This window comes from Salmo salar, chromosome ssa16 (assembly GCF_905237065.1).
Source record: "Salmo salar chromosome ssa16, Ssal_v3.1, whole genome shotgun sequence".
NCBI lineage: Eukaryota > Metazoa > Chordata > Actinopteri > Salmoniformes > Salmonidae > Salmo > Salmo salar.
The window spans coordinates 62,318,479-62,346,337 of record NC_059457.1 but is presented as its reverse complement, the minus strand read 5'-3'; the positions used below and the strand labels follow the sequence as shown (position 1 = coordinate 62,346,337).

Genomic DNA, 27,859 nt, shown 5'->3' with positions numbered 1-27,859 from the left:
CTCGTGCGCAACAAAACGCAGACATAGAGACGTGCCATAATAATCAATCAATGTGGAGTGGGACGCGTTTGGCCCAGGAAACTTTTTTTCCCCTGCTCCGCTTGTAGGCGGGACTATAGCCCTCACTCCTCTCCCCATACCCCGTCCTCACCCTAAATGTTCTCATCATTTACACAAAAAACTCTCATACTTTTCGCCCCGGCTACTTTAACGCTGTGCTCATATAGCCTACAGGCTATACCCACACGTTGAATATAAATTATACTTCATGAGGGTGGCAGTGGTTTATCTGTGGCAGGGTTGTGGTGTCTGTCAAACTGGAGATCTGGGGATAGCAGGTCAGACATGGCATCCATCGCACCGGGGCTCGAGACCCGGAGCTAGGAGTCGTTTGCATAGCTGCAGTGTCAAGCGAGCTGTGCGCCGTGGCGGCCTGGTGGGATTCCGTAGCTCTTCGGGGAGAGGGAGCGCAGAGGGGCCGGTGAGTTCTTAAGGTGGAATAGTCCCTTGGAAGCATCTCCTTCTCCACTCAGCTCTCCCATGCCGTGGCCCCTCTCCTTGGGCGGACACCCCCTCCCCGCGCTCGTCTTTTCAGCTCATCTTCTCAAACATACGGTGCAAACCGCATCTCTTGTGTAAATCCAGTACTCTGGAACCTTCCCAAAATCATTATGACGATTACTCGCCCCCTCCTAGTGACCGACACTAGCGGGTGGGAGGGGGCAACCCCAGTTGAAATGGTCTAGAACCGCCACTGGTGACCGTGTATGTATTTTCTAAGTATTATACATCACGTTTGAATAATGATACATGACACACCAATAAAATACAAAACCCAACCGTGTTTAAGTATGGTAAGTTTATTTACATGTACATTTTAGTTTATTCACCCAGATGACAGGACAGACAAGTGGTATGGGAACAAAACGAGACGTCACATGTACAGTGCAGGAACACCAATAGCCAAGAGATAAAGATCAAGAGATAAGATGGATAAAGTGCCATACACGGTGTTCTCAACCTCTTAGTGAACTGCGAGTCTGTTATGAATATGGCCTGGCAAGTAGAGTATATGAGGGAAGCATTTATAATCAATTCACTAAATGCGTTTTCAACGCATTAGTTGCAGTCCATCGTGCGAATTTAACTTACCATTTCGAGGGGAGAATTGTGATGGGCCACCTTAAGCGCAACAGGTCGGGGTGAGGGAATAGTTGTAGTGACATAGTTCTCCAACAGATGTCAGACGTGGACCGTGGAAAAGTATCAAAGGACCATGGCTATGGCTCTACTACTGCCAAAAATCCAATACATGGGACATGCTATTTGTGTGCATATCATGTCACACATGTAAGGGACGAAAATATGAATTGGCTGTATGTAAGATCATATATTCTATCTTTATTAACCCAGGTATGGAGGCATTAGGGATTCTAAATCATGTCCAAAAGGGCCACAAAATGAACAGGGCCATGATACCAGCCTCAACTGTTCACTTCTGTGGCATAGAACGGCATTTAGTCCCATTGTTTTGTTGAAGGGTTATTGATTGCCTAAATCCAATATCTTTGAATTAATTATGTATTATGAATAACATCTAGTCCTGTATGGCTCAGTTGGTAGAACATGGCACTTGCAACAGCAGGATTTTGGGTTCAATTCCCAGGGCCACCCACATGAAAAATGTATGCATACATAACTATAAGCTGCTATGGATAAAAGTGTCTGCTCAATGGCATATATTTCAATGGACACCTCTGCTGTCTCCAAATGACTTATTCTGAGGTCCAATGTTATTCTGGGAACACAAGTGAAGGCAATAGGTTGTTGTTGTTGCTTTTGTTTTTTTTGGGTATTACATTTAGGCACAGAAAAGGGTTTGCAAGGCATAGTCATGTAGTATTATTGTGTATGTGGAGATAATTTCTTGGTTACAAAAGCCCTATAGCCTGCAGATGGCAGCACAACATCACATTTGACCTCAATGTTCTGACTTCAGTACCACAGGACTGCAACTTCCATCAATTCATACACTCTACAGGCCACATAGGGACTTACAGTGACTCTACAGCATTCTTACTAGTCCCTAGAAAGGAGCAATAAATTACACTAGAACTTAGTGAACATATCAGCCCTTAAAGTGGCAATCTGGGATTGCTACATCAATTCTTCAACTTTTAAATGAGTGATCACTGAACCCCATATTGCCTCTGTAAAGGGAGTTAGGGCTATTACATAATAGCATATGCAGCTACACCATGATTCTTGTACACATATCAGTTTCTTAAGGGAGTAACAGTTATTACGCTATCTTAGCGGACATGTCATACGGAGAGCTGGAGTCTACTACACAACATTTAGCACACATATTAATTTACCTGAGGGCGTGAAGGTTAAGTACACTGCATCCCCATTGGCTATAAAAAGGAATGAATGTTACTACATTCTAGTGTGTGTGTAGTGGTGTGTGCGTCAAATCGGATGTTTGCACTTTTGCATATCAAACTCCATCCGCTGCTACTCATCGTGGAGTAGTTCATACAGTAGTCCCTGTGCCCTTTTGATGTCTTCCTAATAGCAACAGGGTAAACGCATGCATGCATGCCAGCACTGCACACACGCACAGACTACATTTACATTTACATTTAAGTCATTTAGCAGACGCTCTTATCCAGAGCGACTTACAAATTGGTGCATTCACCTTATGATATCCAGTGGAACAACCACTTTACAATAGTGCATCTAAATCTTTTAAGGGGGGGGGGTTAGAAGGATTACTTTATCCTATCCTAGGTATTCCTTAAAGAGGTGGGGTTTCAGGTGTCTCCGGAAGGTGGTGATTGACTCCGCTGTCCTGGCGTCGTGAGGGAGCTTGTTCCACCATTGGGGTGCCAGAGCAGCGAACAGTTTTGACTGGGCTGAGCGGGAACTGTGCTTCCTCAGAGGTAGGGGGGCCAGCAGGCCAGAGGTGGATGAACGCAGTGCCCTTGTTTGGGTGTAAGGGCCTGATCAGAGCCTGAAGGTATGGAGGTGCCGTTCCCTTCACAGCTCCGTAGGCAATCACCATGGTCTTGTAGCGGATGCGAGCTTCAACTGGAAGCCAGTGGAGAGAGCGGAGGAGCGGGGTGACGTGAGAGAACTTGGGAAGGTTGAACACCAGACGGGCTGCGGACTACTACTCTCATCTGACCTGGGATGGGGTACAATGATCTATCATCATCGTAATCATCATCAATCGTGTAGTGAACAAGTTAAAGACAACGCCTTAGTAAATGCAGGTATATGAGGTACAGCCATTGAATAATGAGAAGGGAAGCGCAAGGGTATGGTCTTCCCTGAACTCCATGAGGTGAGGGTGACACTAAACAATAGCCAACTAGGTTTTTATGTTGCCTTTCTTAACTGTGACTTTTTTTTTTCAGTTGTTTTCTCTCTTCTTCACAAAGAGTGGAAATGGCCTTTGAGTTCTTCTCTCCTAGCTGTTATACTGTTGTAGATCGGTGTAGTCTGGCTGTCCGTCTCCATCGTGCTCAAAATTCCAATTCACAAAATTAAAAATGCCATTCATTGCCAATTAAGATTTTTTAATGATTAAACTGGGATTTTAAATAAATTCCTGAATGGACTGATTACCGTACGTTCCATTTGACCTGAGTCCATTGTCACATGCTCTAACAGGAGTAGTTTTGATCACATTGTGATGGGGCACAACTTTCACTGTAACAGCTGTATGCATGGTTTCATGACCACAATCTAATAAGATCTGCCAACAAGGCTTTATCCTCTTGTATGTAATGTAAAAAGGCTGAGAGAGAGTGAGCGAGAGAGAGCGAGAGAGAAAGAGAGAGCGCGAGAGAGAGCGAGAGAGAGAGAATACTTTGCTACTTTAATTCAAGTCGCCCTTTCAAAAGAGGTTTCGTACCCCAAGGGTCTTTCCTAGTAAAATAAAAACAACTTCTGAACACGTCCAACAAATGAATGAAACAGACAGAGCTTTTAAATATATACATTTAATGTACATATATTCATTTAGATGACTAGAAAAAACAATCTTATTAAAAATGAATTATTCTGCACAGTCATATTCTTAGTTAAATAGTAAATATGATACAACATTGCCATAATAATAAATAAATTCATAACTTTTTTTCACATACCAGTTGTACAAACAATAAATTACAAGTTCAGTGCTGTGTTTCTGTCGTTCAACGAAAGGGTCTTTTCCCATGGGAAGAGTCAAACAGTAATACATATACAGTATATTTGTGTGTGTGTTTGTATGCGTGTGGTTTAATTTTCTTTACATATTTATGTGTGTGTGCAAAATGTATTCTGTACATATGTGATATTGGTGTTTCTATCTAAATGTGTATTGTAGTGTGTAAGTTAAAATGTGTGTATACATATGTGTGTATTATGCGTTAATGTGAGCCTAATACAGTGAAAATACTCGTAATTAAATAATTTGGGGGTGTTGTGTATTCTTTATGTGAATGTGTGTCTGTGTATGAGAAATAGTGACTTGTGCCTATGTGGCAAGAGCCCAAATGTATCCAGTATAATGCATGTCTATCATCACCCTTGAAAAGGTGTGTGGTTTAGCAATACAAGCTCATGAGGGACATAGGGATGACGGAGAAATGTGAGAGTGAGTGAAAGACTGAGTGTGAGAAATGGATAGCTTAAACAAGAATGTGTCAATATGTTGAATGAGAGATGGAGGGAGGGAGAGGGAGAGCGAGTCAGAGAGAGAAAGAGCGAGCGAGCCGTAGGAGTGTATTTGGTCAGGTATGACTAGGTTAGTTTCCCTCTTTCTGTATTTGTGAGTATCCAGTGCGCACATTGTCATACTAGCAATAATTGCTTTTTTCCTAGTCAGTCAGTCAGTCAGTCAGTCAGACAGACAGACAGACAGACAGACAGACAGACAGACAGACAGACAGACAGACAGAGACAGACAGACAGACAGACAGACAGACAGACAGACAGAGCCAAAGAAACACAGTGACATAATGGTAGCGACCCTCTAGCACCCGCATAGTGATACAAATGGAACTGAGGGTTAAAGTCCATTAAAAGAGTTTAGGACACTGAGTATGACAAAAACACTATATGTTCAAACTTGTATGTTCACAATACACACACACACACACACACACACACACACACACACACACACACACACACACGTCAAGCTTAGCCCCACACATTATGTAATCCCATAAAATTACAACCTTTAACCTCCACAAAGGTCAGAGTTGAAGGGTCACCATGGTCTTTTGGCCCAGAGTCACTCTATATGGGCCACTGGGCATTGGCAGTTGGTAGTGCTGAGCGATTAGTGCTTTTTGAGGTCGGTTCGGTTTCGGTTCGATTATTAAAATATCAATATTAAAAATATATATATTAAATGCACTATGCATTATGTGGGTTGAATGCTGTAACAACATTTATTCACATTACTTTAATAAAATATTTCTGTTGTGTATATTACATTTGTTTAATTTGATGATTTTATTATTTAATTCCAAGTTATTTCTATTGAGCTGCTACCTATGCTGTCTGACAAAAGTTCTTAAAAGTAAAATAGGCTGCTGAATACCAACTATCAACCACTTAGATTATGTATTTTCAGGTTGAGGTACTTCACAAAGTAACTGCTCTCTATCCCTCTCCATTGGTCTATAAAAAATGGTCAGATGAAGCAGATGCTAAACTACAGGACTGTTTTGCTATCACAGACTGGAACATGTTCCGGGATTCTTCCGATGACATTGAGGAATACACCACATCAGTCACTGGCTTTATCAATAAGTGCATTGAGGACGTCGTCCCCACAGTGACTGTACGTACATACCCCAACCCTGAGCTAAAGGGTAGAGCTGCCGCTTTCAAGGTGTGGGACTCTAACCCGGAAGCTTACAAGAAATCCCGCTATGCCCTGCGACGAACCATCAAACAGGCAAAGCGTCAATACAGGGCTAAGATTGAATCATACTACACCGGCTCCGACGCTCGTCGGATGTGGCAGGGCTTGCAAACTATTACAGACTACAAAGGGAAGCACAGCCGCGAGCTGCCCAGTGACACGAGCCTACCAGACGAGCTAAATCACTTCTATGCTTGCTTCGAGGCAAGCAACACTGAGGCATGCATGAGAGCATCAGCTGTTCCAGACGACTGTGTGATCACGCTCTCCGTAGCCGACGTGAGTGAGACCTTTAAACAAGTCAACATACACAAGGCTGCGGGGCCAGATGGATTACCAGGGCGTGTGCTCCGGGCATGCGCTGACCAACTGACAGGTGTCTTCATTGACATGTCCTTGATTGAGTCTGTAATACCAACATGCTTCAAGCAGACCACCATAGTCCCTGTGCCCAAGAACACAAAGGCAACCTGCCTAAATGACTACAGACCAGTAGCACTCATGTCCGTAGCCATGAAGTGCTTTGAAAGGCTGGTAATGGTTCGCATCAACACCATTATCCCAGAAACCCTAGACCCACTCCAATTTGCATACCGCCAAAACAGATCCACAGATGATGCAATCTCTATTGCACTCCACACTGCCCTTTCCACCTGGACAAAAGGAACACCTAAGTGAGAATGCTACTCATTGACTACTGCTCAGCATTCAACACCATAGTACCCTCAAAGCTCATCACTAAGCTAAGGAACCTGGGACTAAACACCTCCCTCTGCAACTGGATCCTGGACTTCCTGACAGGCCGCCCCCAGGTGGTGAGGGTAGGTAGCAACACATCTGCCATGCTGATCCTCAACACTGGAGCTCCCCAGGGGTGCGTGCTCAGTCCCCTCCTGTACTCCCTGTTCACCCACGACTGCATGGCCAGGCACAACTCCAACACCATCATTAAGTTTGCAGACGACACAACAGTGGTAGGCCTGATCACCGACAACGACGAGACAGCCTATAGGGAGGAGGTCAGAGACCTGGCCAGGTGGTGCCAGAATAACAACCTATCCCTCAATGTAACCAAGACTAAGGAGGTGATTGTGGACTACAGGAAAAGGAGCACCGAGCATGTCCCTATTCTCATCGATGGGGCTGTAGTGGAGCAGGTTGAGAGTTTCAAATTCCTTGGTGTCCACATCAACAACAAACTAGAATGGTCCAAACACACCAAGACAGCATTCTTCTGTACTAACCTAATGTAGCAGGCATAAAAGAAAGACACAGACCGGACAAGTACGCACGCAATCGATTATGATCATTGTAGTTAATCAGCATGTTTTCTGCACTAAATTATTTTGAATATTGGCCTGTTGGAAACTACAACTCCCTACAACTACATCGCACAGTTCGGGATTCAGTTGATTTATTTCTAGAGAAACTAATGTGCGCATTGAGTTCACAGAAAAAAACATAACTAAATGAAATTCAAATAATTGAAACGAAGTCTGTCAATTAGTTGTTTAAAAACCAAAATAATAAACACAATTTAGGTTAATCGCTCAGCACTAGCTGTTGGACACAACTCTGCCCCAACTCACTCCATCACTGTATGTCCATTTTCTGACCTAGGATGTTTGCAGTGCAGTTCAATCCCATTTCTGGACTGGTTACAGTACGGATTGGTTGCTCTTGCTTGTGCCCCCAGCCTACTTCCTGGTCCGCAATCCAAACAGGCAGTTGGATAGACCAATCGTATGTGGAGAATCGGCCATGGGAGGAGCAAGAAGAAAAAGGGGACCCCGAAGGGAAGTGGAGAAAAAGTGCCACGCATCAGACTAGTATGGAGGCCCATTGTCCAGAGGTGTGCAGTCACACAAGACAAAGAGACAAAGCGGACAATCATGAAAAACCCACAGTAGCAAGAACATACAGAAAAGCAAACAAAATGTGTCATTAACAGAGGAATACAAACGAAACCTTCAGATAGAGGAGGGATTTGGCAAGTGGGCGGTTGTTGATTGGGCGGCTGCACTATTCGGAAGTGTCCACATGTATCCCTCGTATGTCTGTAGCTGTGCCAAGCAGGGCTTGGCATAGTAGGTTGGGGGGTAAGGAAGAGGAGGGGTTGACTGTCAATAACCAGCGTCTCTGTCTGTGTGTACCTCCTACTTTCAGGGGAGTCTAGTTTCTGGTCCTTTCAACACTTTCTCACTAGGCATTGTTTGAAGGCGGAGGGGCGGTCCCCCAGAGGGCAACCCTTGACCAGCTTGGCCTGCGGGTCCTTGCACTGCACCGTGCGGCTCTGCCAGCCCATGTCACAAGTCCTGGAGCAGATCATCCAGGGGCCAGTCACCCACTGGGGCCCAGAAGCCGCCGTCGACACCCCTGGGGCTGTAGAGAGAGCCATGGCCGAAAACGGGGCCGATGTGGTTCTACTGCTTGATCTTGTAGAGGTGGTTGTTGTAGTAGTAGTGGTGGTGGATGTGGATGTGGAGGTGTGCGGGGGAGGTGGCGGTGGTGGAGCCGAAACCCGACGGGGCATGAAGAAGCTGTAGCGGATATCCAGGGGCCTCTTGGCGTCCGTGGCCAGAATCTGAACTGTAAGGGCCTCTCTGAGGGCCCCAGGGCCCATGCTGTGTAGCCACTCATCCCGCTGGCTCCAGCCACTGTAGTTGAGCACTGAGCCGTTGAGGGGGATGACTGTCTCTGAGGTAGAGATCATGAACTTGCCGTTGAGGAGGTAGTCGCCACCGGGACGACGCAGGGCCAGGTAGGCTGTGTACTGGGGCTGATCCTTGGGCTTGTGCTGGCGGACCTTGATGTGGGTGGAGCCCTCTGGGATCTTCACAACGTCTGTGTAGCCCTTACTGCATGGGGGAGGGAGAGAGGGGAAAAAGCAGTTACAGGAGAGTGTTTACAGGAGAGAATTTTACAAACTTGACTTGTTGGAAAGGTGGCATCCTATGATGGTGCCACGTTGAAAGTCACTGAACTCTTCAGTATGGCCATTCTACTGCCAATGTTTGTCTATGGAGATTGCATAGCGGTGTGCTCAATTTTATAAACTTGTCAGCAACGGGTGTGGTTGAAATAGCAGAATCCACTCATTTGAAGGGGTGTATATATAGTGTATGTCTATCTTCACCATTAGAAGGTGTGATTTAGAATTACAAACTCATGACGTACAGTGGAAAGAAATAGTATGAGAACCCTTTGGAATTACCTGGATTTATGCATAAATTGGTCATCAAATTTGATTTGATCTTCATCTAAGTCACAACAATAGACAAACATAGTGTGCTTAAACTAATAAGACACAAATTATTGTGTTTTTCTTGTCTATATTGTATACATCATTTAAACATTCACAGTGTAGGTTGGAAAAAGTATGTGAACCCCTAGGCTAATGACTTCTCCAAAAGCTAATTGGAGTCAGGAGTCAGCTAACCTGGAGTCCAATCAATGAGACGAGATTGGAGATGTTGGTTAGAGCTGCCTTGCCCTATAAAAAACACAGTTTTGCCTGATATGAACCATGCCTCGAACAAAAGAGATCTCAGAAGACCTCAGATTAAGAATGGTTGACTTTCATAAAGCTGGAAAGGGTTACAAAAGTATCTCTAAAAGCCTTGATGTTCATCAGTCTACGTTAAGTCAAATTGTCTATAAATGGAGAAAGTTCAGCACTGTTGCTACTCTCCCTAGGAGTGGCCGTCCTGCAAAGATGACTGCAAGAGCACAACGCAAAATGCTCAGTAAGGTTAAGAAGAATCCTAGTGTCAGCTAAATACTTACAGAAACCTCTGGAACATGCTAACATCTCTGTTGACGTCTACGATACGTATAACACTAAACAAGAATGGTGCTCATGGGAGGACACCATGGAAGAAGCCACTGCTGTCCTAAAAAAAACATTACTGCACGTCTGAAGTTTGCAAAATGTGCACCTGGATGTTCCACAGCGCTACAGTTTGTCTCTGTGAATGGTTTGTCCTCTGACAAATCAATTGTAAATTTCGGTGTTCCTCAAGGTTCTGTTTTAGGACCACTATTGTTTTCACTATATATTTTACCTCTTGGGGATGTCATTCGAAAACATAATGTTAAATTTCACTGCTATGCGGACGACACACAGCTGTACATTTCAATGAAACATGGTGAAGCCCCAAAATTGCCCTCGATAGAAGCCTGTGTTTCAGACATAAAGAAGTGGATGGCTGCAAACTTTCTACTTTTAAACTCGGACAAAACAGAGATGCTTGTTCTAGGTCCCAAGAAACAAAGAGATCTTCTGTTGAATCTGACAATTAATCTGGATGGTTGTACAGTCGTCTCAAATAAAACTGTGAAGGACCTCGGCGTTACTCTGGACCCTGATCTCTCTTTTGAAGAACATATCAAGACTGTTTCAAGGACAGCTTTTTTCCATCTACGTAACATTGCAAAAATCAGAAACCTTCTGTCCAAAAATGACGCAGAAAAATTAATCCATGCTTTTGTTACTTCTAGGCTGGACTACTGCAATGCTCTACTTTCCCGGCTACCCGGATAAAGCACTAAACAAACTTCAGTTAGTGCTAAATACGGCTGCTAGAATCCTGACTAGAACCAAAAAATTTGATCATATTACTCCAGTGCTAGCCTCCCTACACTGGCTTCCTGTTAATGCAAGGGCTGATTTCAAGGTTTTACTGCTAACCTACAAAGCATTACATGGGCTTGCTCCTACCTATCTTTCCGATTTGGTCCTGCTGTACATATCTACACGTACGCTACGGTCACAAGACGCAGGCCTCCTAATTGCCCCTAGAATTTCTAAGCAAACGGCTGGAGGTAGGGCTTTCTCCTATAGAGCTCCATTTTTATGGAATGGTCTGCCTACCAATGTGAGAGACGCAGACTCAGTCTCAACCTTTAAGTCTTTACTGAAGACTTATCTCTTCAGTAGGTCCTATGATTAAGTATAGTCTGGCCCAGGAGTGTGAAGGTGAACGGAAAGGCTGGAGCAACGAACCGCCCTTGCTGTCTCTGCCTTGCCGGTTCCCCTCTTTCCACTGGGATTCTCTGCCTCTAACCCTTTTACAGGGGCTGAGTCACTGGCTTACTGGTGTTCTTCCATGCCGTCCATGGGAGGGGTGCGTCACTTGAGTGGGTTGAGTCACTGACGTGGTCTTCCTGTCTGGGTTGGCGCCCCCCTTGGGTTGTGCCATGGCGGAGATCGTTGTGGGCTATACTCGGCCTTGTCTTAGGACGGTAAGTTGGTGGTTGGAGACATCCCTCTAGTGGTGTGGGGGCTGTGCTTTGGCAAAGTGGGTGGGGTTATATCCTGCCTGTTTGGCCCTGTCCGGGGTATCATCGGATGGGGCCACAGTGTCTTCTGATCCCTCCTGTCTCAGCCTCCAGTATTTATGCTGCAGTAGTTTATGTGTCGGGGGGCTAGGGTCAGTCTGTTACATCTGGAGTATTTCTCTTGTCTTATCCGGTGTCCTGTGTGAATTTAAATATGCTCTCTCTAATTCTCTCTTTCTCTCTTTCTCTCTTTCTGTCTTTCTCTCGGAGGACCTGAGCCCTAGGACCATGCCTCAGGACTACCTGGTATGATGACTCCTTGCTGTCCCCAGTCCACCTGGCCGTGCTGCTGCTCCAGTTTCAACTGTTCTGCCTGCGGCTATGGAACCCTGACCTGTTCACCGGACGTGCTTGTTGCACCCTCGCCAACTACTATGATTATTATTATTTGACCATGCTGGTCATTTATGAACATTTTAACATCTTGACCATGTTCTGTTATAATATCCACCCTGCACAGCCAGAAGAGGACTGGCCACCCCTCATAGCCTGGTTCCTCTCTAGGTTTCTTCCTCGGTTTTTGGCCTTTCTAGGGAGTTGTTCCTAGGGAGTTTTTCCTAGCCACCGTGCTTCTTTCACATGCTTTGCTTGCTGTTTGGGGTTTTAGGCTGGGTTTCTGTACAGCACTTTGAGATATCAGCTGATGTACGAAGGGCTATATAAATAAATTTGATTTGATTTGATACTGGCAAAATATTCTGTGTGCAGATGAAACTATAGTTGAATTGTTTGGAAGGAACACACAACACTATGTGTGGAGAAAAAAGGCACAGCACACCAACATCAAAACCTCATCCCAACTGTAAAGTATGGTGGAGGGAGCATCATGGTTTGGGGCTGCTTTGCTGCCTCAGGGCCTGGACAGCTTGCTAAAAATGAATTCCAAAGTTTATCAAGACATTTTGCAGGAGAATGTTAGGCTATCTGTCCGCCAATTGAAGCTCAACAGAAGTTGCAACAGGACAATGACCCAAAACACAGAAATAAATCAACAACAGAATGGCTTCAACAGAAGAAAATACGCCTTCTGGAGCGGCCCAGTCAGAGTCCTGACCTCAACCCGATTGAGATGCTGTGGCATGACCTCAAGAGAACAGTTCACACCAGACATCCCAAGAATATTGCTGAACTGAAACAGTTTTGTAAAGAGGACTGGTCCAAAATTCCTCCTGACCGTTGTGCAGGTCTGATCCGCAACTACAGAAAACGTTCGGGTGAGGTTATTGCTGCCAAAGGAGGGTCAACCAGTTATTAAATCCAAGGGTTCACATAGTTTTCCCTTCCTGCACTGTGAATGTTTACACGGTGTGTTCAATAAAGACATGAAACCATATCATTGTTTGTGTGTTATTAGTTGAAGCAGACTGTGTTTGTCTATTGTTGTGACCTAGATGAAGATCAGATCAAATTTTGACCAATTTATACAGAAATCCAGGTATTTCCAAAGGGTTCATACTTTTTCTTGCCACTGTATAGAGAGATGAGGGAGAAGGGTGAATGTGAGAGGGAGTGAAAGAGTGAGTGTGAGAAATTGATATCTTTAAGAAGAATGTGTCGAATGAAAGCTGGAGAGGAAGACAATCTATAGATCATTCCTTCAAATGTACTCAAGATGTACAGATGTGTTAAAATACAGTTTACTCGCACCCTTTCACTTTACAATTGAGTACAACGGAGCGGAATGTTTTTATTTTTCAAATTTTTTTGAATGGCTATTTTTACCTATATGCACCTGCAACTTACTACAGGTGAGAGAAATTACACAATTAACAAGAATCATTGCCTCCAACCAAATATTTTGAATAATTAAGTAAAGGCCATTTTTTTACTTTGATGTGAAAAATCTCAGTTTTGATTTGTCTTTTCTTGGTGCTGTGCATCGGACAAATGCACATGTAAACACCAAATGTTTTTTCAATTTCAGTGTGTGTATGTGGGTTCCCTTACCTCTTCTTGGTGAAGTTGCCTATCACTCTGATGCAGCCAGTGCTGTCCCCTCCACAGATGCCACACTTGTCAAACTGCAGCTTGGAGCCGATGATGCCGTCACAGCCGGTACGCACACACTTGCCCTTCACACACACTGAGCTGCTGTACGGCCGACATTCTGTCCCGTCCACCACCTGGAGAATGAGGATATTGTCATATTTGTTGTTGTTGTAGTCTTCATCATCATAGAGGCTATGCCTCGTAGGAGATTGTTGCTGATTACTGCCGAGGTGCGGTGGTCTCACAGGCGCTTATAACTGCCGAAGCATTACCCGGGTGGGTGCTACAGATTTGGTGGTAGATGTTCTAGCCTACCTACAAAGGAGGAGTAGCTGTGAACTTCAATGACAGAGGTGCCTGATGAAGAGCCTGACCGTCTGACTGTTATTTTTCTCGCTGGCTGTATGATGAACTATCGACGCCACCTGCACTCAACTCTACTTTACTGAACTGCATCATTATTTATCTGTGGAAGACCATCTCCCTGAAATATATATTTTTAAAGCGCCTTTGAGATTCTGTATGAATAGCGCGGTACATAAAATAAATCTATCATATTCATCATCATCATGGGTATATTATCATATACAGTGCCTTCAGAAAGTATTCACACCCCTTGACTTTTTAAATGTTTTGTTGTGTTACAGCCTAATGTCAAAGTGGAATTTTGTTAGTAGAACATTTTTGAAATGAATAAAATTAAAAGCTGAAATGTCTTTGGTCAATAAGTATTCAACCACTTTGTTATGGCAAGTCGAAATAAGTTCAGGAGTAAAAAATTGCTTAAAACACATAATACGTTGCATGGACTCATTCTGTGTTAATAATAATAGTGGTTAACATGACTTTTGAATGACTACCCCATCACTGTACCCCAAACATACAATTATCTGTTAAGGTCCCTCAATCGAGTAATGAATTTCAAGCAAAAGAAGGGCACTGATTGATAGATGTGCAAAAACAAAAAAAAGCAGATGTGGAATAGCCTTTTGAGCATGGTGAAGTTATTAATTACACTTTGGATGGTGTATCAATACACCCAGTCACTACAAAGATACAGGCGTCCTTCCCAACTCAGTTGCTGGAGAGGAAGGATTTCACCATGCCTGTACACCAAGCATGTACTGAATAAAACATATTCCAAAACATGCATCCTGTTTGCAACAAGGCACTTAAGTAATCCTCCAAAAAATGTGGCATTACAGACTATTTTGTGTAGATTGTTGACCAAAAATGACAATTAAGTCAATTTCAATCCCACTTTGTAACCCAACAAAATGTGGGAAAAGTCAAGGGGCGTGAATACTTTCTGAAGGCACTGTATGTATATATCATTATCATGGCTATATCAATATCATCATTATCATACTAGCATAACGGACACTACAAGTCTTGCTAACATAGGTAGTGGACTAGTGGTAGTGGAAGACAGCACTCCAAAGTACTGTACCCTCACTCACACTCTTTCACTCCCCAGTGCCCTTCTCTTATTCACTCACCCTCTGCGAGAACACCACATAGTAGCCTGTGCCCTTGGCCCGGCATGTCAGCTTGCACACATCTTTGGGGAGCACTCCTGCGAACTTGGGTACCCACTCCACAAAGGTCTTCATCCCCTTAGGGTCTGTCTGGGGGCCGTTCCGCACCTCACACTGCTCCTGGCGGAAAGTCTTACCTAGAGGAGGAAAGTTCCACCACATGTTAGAGTGGGAACATTAGAATTTCAGACTGTGTGTGTTTGTGAGAGAGCGAGAGTCAAAATATTTACCATTCATTGATCTATTGTAAGCCTGTGTATTTACCTGAGCAAATGTATACTTGTGTGTGCTTATGCGTGTCTATACCACTATGTGATCACACACGTCAGCTAGTCAATCTGCAGTACTACACTCACTGGGCGAGGGGCACGGGTTGGCACTGCAGGACCTGTAGATGGCTCGCTTGCCGGTGCAGTAGCGCCCATTGTTTCGGGGCGGCGGGTTGTTACATAGACGCTGGGCGAACTGCACCCCTCCACCACACGTCCTGGAACATGCCCCCCATGGACCCCACGAACTCCAACTACCATGGTTAGATGCCTTGGAGAGGAGAATGAGGAGAGGAGAGCGGGAAGATGAAAGAGAAAGAGGAGACAGGAGAGATGGAGGTGATAGGAAAGAGATTGAGAGAGAGATAGAGAGAGAAGGAGGAGAGAGATAAGCGAGTACTGTTACAGTTGCCTAGTGAGCACGTTAAAAGTTGGATTGGCCGGCAGCCAAGCCACGTGTAAAATGTGTGTCTGTGTGTGTGTGTGATGCATTTGTCTCTGCATGTGTGATGCATGTGTTTATGTGTGTGTGTGTGTGTGTGTGTGTGTGTGATCCATTTGTGTATCTGCATGCACGTGATTGTCTGTGCAAGTTGAATACATTGAGAGGGTTGTGGGGCGGCATGATGATAGAAATGAAAGTAATGTTCGTAGGCGACCCAGTACTTCAAGGCAAAGTCAGACTGTTGCATTGTGCTATGCTAGCTCACATGCTAGCCTACAACATCTTGAGGGTGAAGTTGCCCCTAGATGCTGATCTTGGGTTAGTTTAGCATTTTCCCAACTAATGGTTAAGCTTAGGATTGGGGGAGAGAAAGCTGATCTGAACTGTCTTGATTTTTTACGATTTGTCTCTATTCTTCTTTGTTTGTTTGTTCTTATCCCAGAGATACATCTATCCTGATTTACCTCTATGACATGACCATTTACCATGGAAACGGATGGTGTAAACATTCCAATGTTACGCCATCCAGGCACAAATCGGATTCCATTTATTTTTGGACTGGTACCAACACTATCTGCTACTAGCTGCAAACACCTGCGAAATATTCAACATACTATTTAGCCTACTCTTTCTATTTTCTTGTACTCTATTTTTTGTACATTATATATTTCCTCATATTATTTGTTTTATTTGTTGCTTTGACTTTGTTGATTTTCTTGCTTTTTTTGTATATATTTGTATAGTACACTGCTCAAAAAAATAAAGGGACCACTTAAACAACACAATGTAACTCCAAGTCAATCACACTTCTGTGAAATCAAACTGTCCACTTAGAAAGCAACACTGATTGACAATACATTTCACATGCTGTTGTGCAAATGGAATAGACAACAGGTGGAAATTATAGGCAATTAGCAAGACACCCCCAATAAAGGAGTGGTTCTGCAGGTGGGGACCACAGACCACTTCTCAGTTCCTATGCTTCCTGGCTGATGTTTTGGTCACTTTTGAATGCTGGTGGTGCTTTCACTCTAGTGGTAGCATGAGACGGAGTCTACAACCCACACAAGTGGCTCAGGTAGTGCAGCTCATCCAGGATGGCACATCAATGCGAGCTGTGGCAAGAAGGTTTGCTGTGTCTGTCAGCGTAGTGTCCAGAGCATAGAGGCGCTACCAGGAGACAGGCCAGTACATCAGGAGACGTGGAGGAGGCTGTAGGAGGGCAACAACCCAGCAGCGGGACCGCTACCTCCGCCTTTGTGCAAGGAGGAGCAGGAGAAGCACTGCCAGAGCCCTGCAAAATGACCTCCAGCAGGCCACAAATGTGCATGTGTCTGCTCAAACGGTCAGAAACAGACTCCATGAGGGTGGTATGAGGGCCGACGTCCACAGGTGGGGGTTGTGCTTACAGCCCAACACCGTGCAGGACGTTTGGCATTTGCCAGAGAACACCAAGATTGGCAAATTCGCCACTGGCGCCCTGTGCTCTTCACAGATGAAAGCAGGTTCACACTGAGCACGTGACAGACGTGACAGAGTCTGGAGATGCTGTGGAGAACGTTCTGCTGCCTGCAACATCCTCCAGCATGACCGGTTTGGCGGTGGGTCAGTCATGGTGTGGGGTGGCATTTCTTTGGGGGGCCGCACAGCCCTCCATGTGCTCGCCAGAGGTAGCCTGACTGCCATTAGGTACCGAGATGAGATCCTCAGACCCCTTGTGAGACCATATGCTGGTGCGGTTGGCCCTGGGTTCCTCCTAATGCAAGACAATGCTAGACCTCATGTGGCTGGAGTGTGTCAGCAGTTCCTGCAAGAGGAAGGCATTGATGCTATGGACTGGCCCGCCCATTCCCCAGAACTGAATCCAATTGAGCACATCTGGGACATCATGTCTCGCTCCATCCACCAACGCCACGTTGCACCACAGACTGTCCAGGAGTTGGCGGATGCTTTAGTCCAGGTCTGGGAGGAGATCCCTCAGGAGACCATCCGCCACCTCATCAGGAGCATGCCCAGGCGTTGTAGGGAGGTCATACAGGCACGTGGAGGCCACACACACTACTGTGCCTCATTTTGACTTGTTTTAAGGACATTACATCAAAGTTGGATCAGCCTGTAGTGTGGTTTTCCACTTTAATTTTGAGTGTGACTCCAAATCCAGACCTCCATGGGTTGATAAATTGGATTTCCATTGATTATTTTTGTGTGATTTTGTTGTCAGCACATTCAACAATGTAAAGAAAAAAGTATTTAATAAGATTATTTCTTTCATTCAGATCTAGGATGTGTTGTTTAAGTGTTCCCTTTATTTTTTTGAGCAGTATATTTTGTATTGTTTTTGGTCTTGACGATGAAGGGGAGGTCACGAAGGCTGGCAGTCTCTAAATTGAGTGTCAAGTTTCTGTATTTTACTTGATGTATTTTATGTACTTTGTGTATTTGACTGTTTATAAACTGTTAGTAAAAAATAATCCATGATATTATTAGACTAATGGTAACAAGATCCTCATCATGGAAAGATATGTTGTTAGTAGATCTGGGTTCAAATAGGCCTAGTATTCTACATTTTCAAAGGAAATATGTAATACTTTGAGCATTGCTTAAGCCTGTCTGAGGTGCCAGATGGGCAGGGTTCACACTTTTGGGAGTATTCCATTGGTTCCAATGCGCCAGGCAAGCTCAATCAAGCACAGATTTAAACTCAGGCTCAGTAGTTAGATAGAATAAGAAGGATTCATTCTACAGGTTCTATTCATTCTAATTCTGAATTCTGTCTTACTACAACTATCAACCCAAAGAACTAGAATGATTTATTCTATGGGTTCTATTCATTCTAATTCTATCCCACTACAACTAACAACCTATATAATTACAATAATTAATTATAATTCTATATTCTATCACACTACACTTCATTCTATTGGTTTATTATATGGGTTCTATTTATTCTTATTCTATGGGTTGTTAGTTGTAGTGGGTTCAGACCTGGGTTCAGGACCTTGTCGTCGATTGAGCTTTCCTGGCTCAATGGACCCATAGAATAGTTCCAAAACAGTAAACCCCCCCCCATCTGGCACTCCAAGCAGAATAGAGCAACGCTCAAAGTATTTGAAAGATTTCATATAGTATTTGAACCCAGGTCTGAGTGGGTCATCATGACCAGCGACTGACTGTTGGACTGAAATAGGCTGTAAAATGAACATAAGAAAAGGTCAGAGTCCAACCAGAAGAAGAAGGAGTTAAGGAGGATGGAGGAGGAGTTTAATAGGAGGGAGGAGGTAATGGAGAAGAGGGAGTGGCGGGTGGAGAGGAAGGAGGTGGAGAAGAGGGAGGTGGAGGTGGAGGTGGAGAAGAGGGAGCTGCAGGTGGAGAAGAGGGAGGGGCAGGTGATGGTGGAAAGGAGGGAGGTAGCAGAGGAGAGGAAGGAGGTGGTGGAGGAGAAGAAGGAGGTGGTGGAGGAGAGGAAGGAGGTGGCGGAGCAGAGGTAGGAGGTGGCGGAGCAGAAGGAAGGAGGTGGCGGAGGAGAGGAAGGAGGTGGCAGAGGAGAGAAAGAAAGTGGTGGAAGAGAGAAAAGAGGTCAAGGTGGCAAGGAGGGAGGTGGAGAAGAGGGAGATGCAGGTGGAGAAGATGGAGAAGACTGCAGGGAGAGCAGAGAAGATTCTGAAAAGAGAGAAGCGGCAGATTGTTCTGAAAAGCAAGTGGCTGATGGAAGAGAGGATGGCTGTCAGGGAGGAAAAGGAGAATGTTCAGAACTGGGCAGAGGATGTGAAGGTGAAGGTGGAGGAGGTGGAGAGGTTGAGAGCGCAGCTGGAGAAAGAGAAAGAGTTGGCAGAGGGAAAGACAAGGAAGATGCAGAAGGAGAGGCTGAGGAAGGAAAGAGAGGAGGTGGAAAGAAACGGAGTGTAGATGGAGAGAGAGAGGATGAAAATGAATAGACTGGGACAGGAGTCAATGTTGAAGAGATGGAGAGAGGATGACTCTGGCAAATAAAGCCAAAATCCTGGACATAAAGAACGGAGACATAGAGAAGAGAGAAAAGGACATCGCAGACAAGGAGTGGATGAAGAAGGAGTTGGAGAGGAGGAAGAAGGAGCGAGAGGCGTTGGTGAATGAGAGACAGAGGCTGGTGAGTAGCATGGTCGAGAATGAAAGAGAGTTGAAATCCTACAGGGACAGTGGCTATGTAGCATTAAGGTCAGGAGTAGAACATTTTAGAGCCCTAACCCAACACATAATAAATAAACTAACAATGTACTGTAACCCCTCACCTTTGATCCTAGGATTAACCTAACCCCCCTATGTCCTGTTTTTATTTTGTTGCAGCTCTCAATGGGTCGTTGTACCCCCCTCCACTTCACCCTTAGGCCCCCTAGGGGGACCCCCCTCCAGCAGGTGTGAAACCTCCTGCCCTCTCCTATGGTCTCCTCACCTATCCTCCCATCCCATCACCTCCCCTCTCCTCTTCCCATCCAAAATAAACATGTATATTTTCATTTAACATTTTGTTTGTGATTACTTTGAAATAGATCATTGGTCTAGATAGATCTTCTGTATACTCTAGTTAGATGTCTAGCAAGTTGGTCTAGATATACAATATAGACAGTGTTTGGGAATCTACTCTGAATATATAGTTTACCAAGCTACCAAATACTGCAAACAGGAAGAAGTTAAACTACACTAAATCTACCCTTAAGAAAAATATAGTTTACTTAACTAAAGTTACTAAATCTGAAATTGCAAGAACAGATCACTCGAGTCAGACGTTAACAGAATGTGTAATTTTGCCTATTAAACACAAAAACTAATGTTTCAAGTGAGAATTAGGCAGGTCTGCTGCTGAAAAAGAAAGGGAATTCTTGCCAACAACCATATATTTTTTTCAAAGTAGTGTATATTTCCAGTAATTAGCTACACCACTACATGGCAAAAAAGTAATTAACAACTGAAAACACAAACAAGCTTCTGTAAAATGTAGTTAAATTACTAGTTGCACTACATGTAGTTCACTACTCCCCAACACTGAATATAGATATCTAGTTGGTCTAGAACTATATTCTAGTTAGGTGACTATAGCCTGACATATCATTAGTGTCAATAGCCTCAAGTCAAAATATGAATGCCCAAAGCATATATAGTAGGCTTTGTTTATTCTGTTGACAGTGATTCTGGTGGGATGTCTCTTTTAATAATTCAAAATTAAGTGACACTCACACCGTAACTCTAATAGAAGAAACATTTTTTGAACGTAATGTTTCAACATAAAGCCAACCAAAATGGTGGTGACGATTAAAGTGTAGTGAGTTCTGTGCTGCTTGTCATAAGACTGACTGAAAACTCAGGGACTCAGAAGTTGAAAAGACTCTATAGAAACAGCCTGCTAAGAGAACAGTCTGAGAGGAGGGAGACATAGTAAACACACAGGCATGCCCACATACAAAAGAAACATTCTTTCCCTCCTTCTCCGACCTGCCAAAAATACACCCAGTCACTCCTCTGGTAATCTTGTTCCAAATCAAATTCAATGGAATTAGATGAATTGAGAGTCTGTGACAGTAAAGCCTAAATAAATTACAATGTGCAGTAAATGTTACGGAAACCTTCTAATTCTTTCCAACTCTCTCCTACCCTCCCTCTACCGCTACACTGAGTGTACAAAACATTAAGAACACCTTGTACATGTAAAGACTAGATTAAATCAAGAATAGTCTGATGGGTGACAATATTAGCCTACCACTTGTGAATGATATATTATCACTTGTGAATGATGCCCAGCTTAAGACAAGAAACAGTGGCTGCTTTTTTTGGATACTTTTTTAAATCATAGTTACACACCTCATGTAGGCTAGCCCATAGGCCGATATATTTTGACAAGGTTTGTATCAAGACATTAAAGTGGCCAAATAACTTCTTAAAATTAAGCACATTAATCCGCTTTACAACGGGTGTACAGCCTAACTGGCATACATACTCAGAGCGTGAGTTTCAAGTTTGGGGAAGAACTTTTTCACCATAAAAATGCACCTTTATAATAAAAGCATTACATGCATAATCTCACTTGTGGTCACTATTGAAAATGGTGATTTCCAGCTAATGGAACATTCATACTTACACGTACTGTGTTTATTAACATTCATTCCTACTGCTGTGTGCACATTGCCGAGCTTATAATGTGAAGAAATAGCCTAATAGTTTATCAACATTTCAAGCTAAATGTTCTAATCTGTTGTGTCAGGCTCATTGCTTAAACAGGTTTTTTGATGCTAGTGGTTGTATTAATTTGGGATCCCACAATTGTCCCAGACTATGTTTGGAATATTTATTTCTTGCTCAGAATAGGTCAACTTTTGTACTATGAGGGATAGTAGATTGATGTAGGCTAGTGCTTTTGCTGTTTGTTAGGCCTAATCATCTTGTTGGCTGACGAAAAGTAAATGTGGACAGTTCTTCCAATATCTTCAATATGCACCTCGGAATTGGATAAGGACATGTGCAGTTGCATCCCCGATTTGTCTGTCTTCACTTCTAGCCTGTGAGAAAGACCCAATCACATGACGGGGAGCCTTATGAGTGAGAGGTGCTTTGTCACGCTGCCGGGAGAAGGGAATTATAATGATTATATTCAGCCCAAGGGCACAATGGCCACTGGCATGGACTTTTTTAGGGGGCATTACAGCCACACAAAAGGGATGGAGCTGGGAAATTCGAGGCACTATCATGTGCTTGTCAAATTGTGAATGAGAGACTGATGAAGTGTGTACAGCCTGCTCTAAAAAACAAAGCAGCGCTCATGCCTTTCATGTAACTTTTTTCAAATCATCATTAGAGTCACATCATGAAGCCTTAGAATGTATTAAAAATCAAAACATATAGCCCAACATTTATATCACAACTAAAGTTACATAAATATCTCTAAATTAAGCATATAGGAGTACTGTGTTTGTTACCCGCTCAACACAGACTAGCTGCAGAATATCCTTTCTACTATATTCAGTTATTTTCAATTCTATTCTTCATACTATAAAATAATATAAAATACTGCCATGGAATTCTAAGCAAATCTTGTCTACTAAATGAACTAGTGTAGCCCACAGCCATATGGCATAGCCACATCAGGACCTAACATAAGGACAACTCAGAGTATGCTATTCTGTTCTTCGGAAATAGACTACATTTTCTTCAAATCATGTTTCCTTAGACCTGTCTAAAATAAATAATGGATTTACTGTGATGGTGTAGCCTATGGATTTATTAGACTTAAAATGTAGATGTTCCAAAGGTCTGCATCAGTGGCTTGTAGGCTATGCGTGGAAGCTAGGAGATGATAAATCTGTTTATGGTAAATAGGGTCAATTACCGTAAGACTGGCAGTTATTTACATTTACATTACATTTACATTTAAGTCATTTAGCAGACGCTCTTATCCAGAGCGACTTACAAAATGGTGCATTCACCTTATGATATCCAGTGGAACAACCACTTTACAATAGTGCATCTAAATCTTTTAAGGGGGGGGGGTTAGAAGGATTACTTTATCCTATCCTAGGTATTCCTTAAAGAGGAATTTATTTAAATATTTGCTTGACAATCACCGGCTGACAACATTTTATGACCGCCACAGCCCTACACCTGGCCCATCATAACATACCCCGTTCGTCTTGCCCATTCACCCTCTGAATGACACATGTACACAATCCACATCTCAACTGTCTCAAGGCTTAAAAATCCTTCTTTAACCTGTCTCCCCCCCTTCATCTACACTGATTGAAGTGGATTTAACAAGTGACATACATAAGGGATCATAGCTTTCACCTGGTCAACCGATGTCATTGAAAGAGCAGGTGTCCTTAATGTTTTGTACACTCAGTGTATATTTCCTGTGGCTCTTGTCCACACTTTCCCCTAACTCCATCCCTGCCTCTCATTCTCTCTCTCCCTCTCTCTATACTCCCTCCCTCATTCCTCCTCTCCTTGTTTTATAATGTCTCTCAATGTGATTGTTGGCACTCTCACCCTACTCACCCTACTCCACAGTCCACCCGCCCCCCTCTACTACCACTCTCCCTACACTCCTCCCTCTCTCCCACCTTCATTCCTCTCACCAAGTAGTATAATTTGAGATGTTGTCACCCTATTGGGCAGGAGGTAGCCTAGCGGTTATAGCGTTGGGTGAGTAATCGAAAGGTCGCTGGTTTGAATACCCGAGCCGACAAGGTGAAAATATGTTGATGTGCCCTTGAGCAAGGTACTTAACACTAATGTGCTCCAGGGGTGCCATACTACTATAGCTGATCCTGTAAAACAACACATTTCACTGCACCTATCTGGTGTTTGTGACAATACATTTTATTTATAATTTTTGCATTGTTGCTTCCCGTTCCCTCTCTCAGCACTCTTCCTCTCCTTCCCATCCCCTCCTTTCCTTCCTCCCTCCTTCCCTCTCTAGAGAATAATACATCATAATAAAGTAGTACTCCGCTCTTTCACTATCTTCGACTCTGTCTATGCTGTCAGCCTATTGCGTTGTTGCTTCCCATTCCCTCTCCTCCCCTCCCTCCCTCTCTCCCTCCACCCTGTCCTTACCGAGTAGTGTCTCTTGCGGGTCTTGTCCACGCACTTGCCCTGGAGGCAGATGCGGCCCTTGCCACACGGCGTGCCCTCCACGGCGGGCAGCTTCTTGGTAAGGCACACCATCTGGCCCTGGCGTATCACTGCACACCACAGGCGGGCGCACACGTCCATGCCCGGGCAGACCGTGTACTCAGGCCCAAATGCCAGGCGGCACTGGCGCACGGCGTCGTAGCTCTGGCCGGGCAGCTCCTCTGAGCCGAGCATGGGCTGGCGAGGAGGGTCCAGGAGACACTCGGCTGTAGAGGAGAGAGGTGGACATGGTGTCCAATGCCAAAGGCTGTTTGTGTGTCTGGTTTGTCAAAGCTCCAATCATTCTATTCTGTCACTCGATAGGTGTGAAGGGACATTGGATTCAATTTGGCAAAGACAACAGCACATTAACTATGTACAGTAGGTGAGCCCAACCCTCATTGTTTAACCAAGTAAGTCATTGAGGTATTCTCCTGATATTTACAATAAAGGCTTGGTTACCTCCCTTACTGTTAGTTCATGGCTAGTCAACTCTAGGCCTGGAGTGCCAAAATACTTCTGGATTTCATTCTCTCCTCTCCTCTCTCCTCTTCTCATCCCCCCTCTATCCTATCCTGCCATTCTTCCCTGCTCTCCTTCACTCATCTCCCTCTTCATGTCTTACCATTGCCATCGTCAAAGAAGTCAGTGATGGTAGCTGAGGTGCAGCGGCTCCAGGGTTTGGAGGCGTCGATGGAGGTCAGGATGGATGACATGAGACGCTTGTCCGCGCTGGCTCCGAAACGCTCTTCGCAGAACTTGGAGTCGTCGTGGGACAGGCCCAGCAAGTGACCTTTGGTTCACAGACAGAGACGGACAGGCAGGCAGGCAGACAGAAATTCAAATTCTTTTTGGTGGGTGTTTGTTACACAGTGAGCATTGTGTTCTTGAAAGTGTGTAATTGTATTTGTATTTATTAAGATTAATGTATTTACTCTTCCTGGAGTCCAAACAAGATTAAGGCAAAAATAAATAAAAAACAGTACAACATACAACACATTATTACACCACTACTCTACCATTACATATCGACAATACAAAATGTATAATACCGCAATACAACAATATTGCAACATTACAAAGTACGTGTGTTAGCGTGTGTCTGCGAATGCGTGTGTGTGCCTGTGTTTGTGTCTCTTCACAGTCCGCTTCATTCCATAACCTGTAATTGCATCTGTTTTTTTCATCAGATTGTACCGCTCGCTTGAGTTACTTGATGTGGAATAGAGTTCCATGTAATCATGGGTCTATGTAGTACTGTGTGTTTTCCAGAGTCTGTTCTGGATTTGGGGACTATGAAGAGACCCCTGGTGACAGTGATAGCAATAGAGTTTGGATGTGTGTTTGCATGTGCTTGCGTACATAAAAAAATGTGTGGGAATGTGAGTGTGAATGTATGTATTGGCAGGTAATTGAGTGTGTGTGTGTATGTTTGTATGCAGGTGTGTGAGCGGTGCCCACCTATCTCGTGTGCCACGGTGAAGGCGGCATGGAGTCCGTCGTCCTCTATGACGGCACAGCTCCTCTCTGGTGAGCAGATGGTGCCAACGTCGGCCATGCCCAGTGTGTCACACGAGTGGTGCCCACACAGGTCCTATACAGGGGGCACAAGCAAATGGGTTGGTGGAAAGGGTGATATTACATAAAAATACATGCCTGCACATTGCTTTACATATTGCTTTACTTTGTCCATCACCTGAGATTGAATGTATGTATCATGTTAAATGTTGATTTTAAGTTAGTGTAAAGTTAGGGCACACATATATACTGCAGGACTCACACACTCACACCAAAACACAGACAATGCAAGGACAAGCCGGATAGATTACAGATGAGAAATGAAAGAAGATTATATGTCAATAGACCTTATTTGACCCATAATTGTTGATGCTATTGAGTTCACTATATTCACTCAGTCACTCAGTCACTCATAGGGAACTGTGTATTGACCAGTGTTCCAGCTCCCACACAGATCGATACAGATGAAGCCCAGAGGGCTTGAAGCTACTCTGCTGTGTAGAGGAATCAATCAGTCAATCAAACACTGTGTCCCTATGCTATCGACTGTCTCGTTCTCCGAAATACATACACACATGCACGCACACGGACACACACATGGAGACACAAGTATGCATGCACACACAGACACACATAGGCATGCACACACATAAACACACACACTCTCACAGTATATATACAGTGTGTACATTATTAACTGTAAAAGTGCATGTGTCATGTATGAATGAGATAAGGGCACACACACACACTCCACTCCCCCCACCACCCCAGGCCCCCCTCCCACACACATCCTGGGGACAGGATGAAACCCTTGTTAAGAGGTGTTGACAGGCTCGCTGTGCCATTTGTGAGAGACTCTGGGGTGTGTATTTACTTGTCACAGATGGAACACTTCAGGAACAAACCCGTCTATGTTCTGTTCTGGGCTCTCCAACACATGACCAACAGGGTGGAACGCCTCATACACTTACTCTAGACACAAACTCCGGCTGTGTCCGAAATGGCATCCAATTCCCTACATAGTGCACTACTTTTGACCAGGGTCCATAGGGCCATTAGTGCCATTTCGGCCGTAGCCCCAGTGTGGTATCCCATTTACCCTATATAGTGAACATCTTAGGGCTCTGGACAAAAGTAATGCACTATGTAGTGAATAGGGTGCCATTTCGGACACACTCTTGCTTTAGACAGAAACTCTTAAAAGAGAAAGCCTTCTACTTACTAAAGAAGAAATAAAAACTAAGTCAAATACAGTCCAGTCCAATTCCATTTCACTAAATGCGTTGTGTTGGTCATTGTTCAGATTTTGCCCGCTGATGTGTGTGTAGATGGAGAGAATAGACATGACATGTTTTGAACTCCTTGTTGTCACTATCAGATGAACTAGCCAATCGGGAGGGACATTGTAGAAACCAACATGTTCACCATAGATGTGTTGGTTTTCACTCTCTTTTGTTCACTTGAACTTGTTGTCCCCAACTCGCTCTGCCTACCACTCCCCCTTACACTCTGTCCCTGTCTCTCTCATGTTCCCTCTGTGTCTTTCTCACTTTCACTCTGTCTCTCTTTTCTTCTCCTCTCCCTCCCTCTCTTCCAGCTTGGTATTTTCCTTTTTATCCTAAGGGGCTTTCACAGACATATGAGAGGGTGAACGAGAGAACGAAAGAGGGAGGGTGAGAAAGAGAGAGCAAGAGAAATAAAGTTATGGAATCAGACACCTGGGGAAAGGGATGGGAGGATGGAGGAAATGAAAAGAGAGGAGGAAAGAATGGAGGGAATGGGCAGTTATGGAAACATTGAGAAAAACAACCTCAGCACCAGTGGTAAGGTATTTAGGTCAGTAGACAATCATATAAGAAGGCTGAGGGTGTGTGTGAGAAAGAGAGTTAGGGTGTGTTTGTGTTTGCATGTACATGTGTACGTGTATGTGTACATGTGTGTGTGTGTGTGTGTGTGTGTGTGTGTGTGTGTGTGTGTGTGTGTGTGTGTGCATGCGCGCTAACACCACCAACTGACAGTGTGTGTGTGTGTGTGTGTCTGTGATTGACACTCTCCTTTACTCAGAGTGGAACTGTGTTTTTCGAACGAAGCTAGGGTGTGTTCCCCGGTTGACCCGTGTGTGTGTGTGTGTGTGTGTGTGTGTGTGTGTGTGTGTGTGTGTGTGTGGTGTGTGAGTCTCGGGTCAACTGGGGAA

At 44.2% G+C, this 27,859-nt stretch overlaps 1 protein-coding gene across 1 annotated transcript in view; it reads right to left on the bottom strand.

Moving 5' to 3' along the window:
* Positions 1 to 6,994: 6,994 nt before the first annotated feature.
* LOC106574337 (A disintegrin and metalloproteinase with thrombospondin motifs 5) overlaps positions 6,995 to 27,859 on the bottom strand; it is a 33,997-nt gene continuing 13,132 nt past the window's right edge. Inside the window, exons 2-8 of the mRNA XM_014150196.2 lie at positions 25,609 to 25,741; positions 24,773 to 24,940; positions 24,091 to 24,374; positions 15,153 to 15,336; positions 14,758 to 14,933; positions 13,217 to 13,392; positions 6,995 to 8,787 (exon numbers count right to left, since the gene is read on the bottom strand). Of these exons, the coding sequence (XP_014005671.1) occupies positions 8,118 to 8,787; positions 13,217 to 13,392; positions 14,758 to 14,933; positions 15,153 to 15,336; positions 24,091 to 24,374; positions 24,773 to 24,940; positions 25,609 to 25,741 (1,791 nt within the window). The 3' untranslated portion in view covers positions 6,995 to 8,117. The remainder of the gene's footprint in view (positions 8,788 to 13,216; positions 13,393 to 14,757; positions 14,934 to 15,152; positions 15,337 to 24,090; positions 24,375 to 24,772; positions 24,941 to 25,608; positions 25,742 to 27,859) is intronic.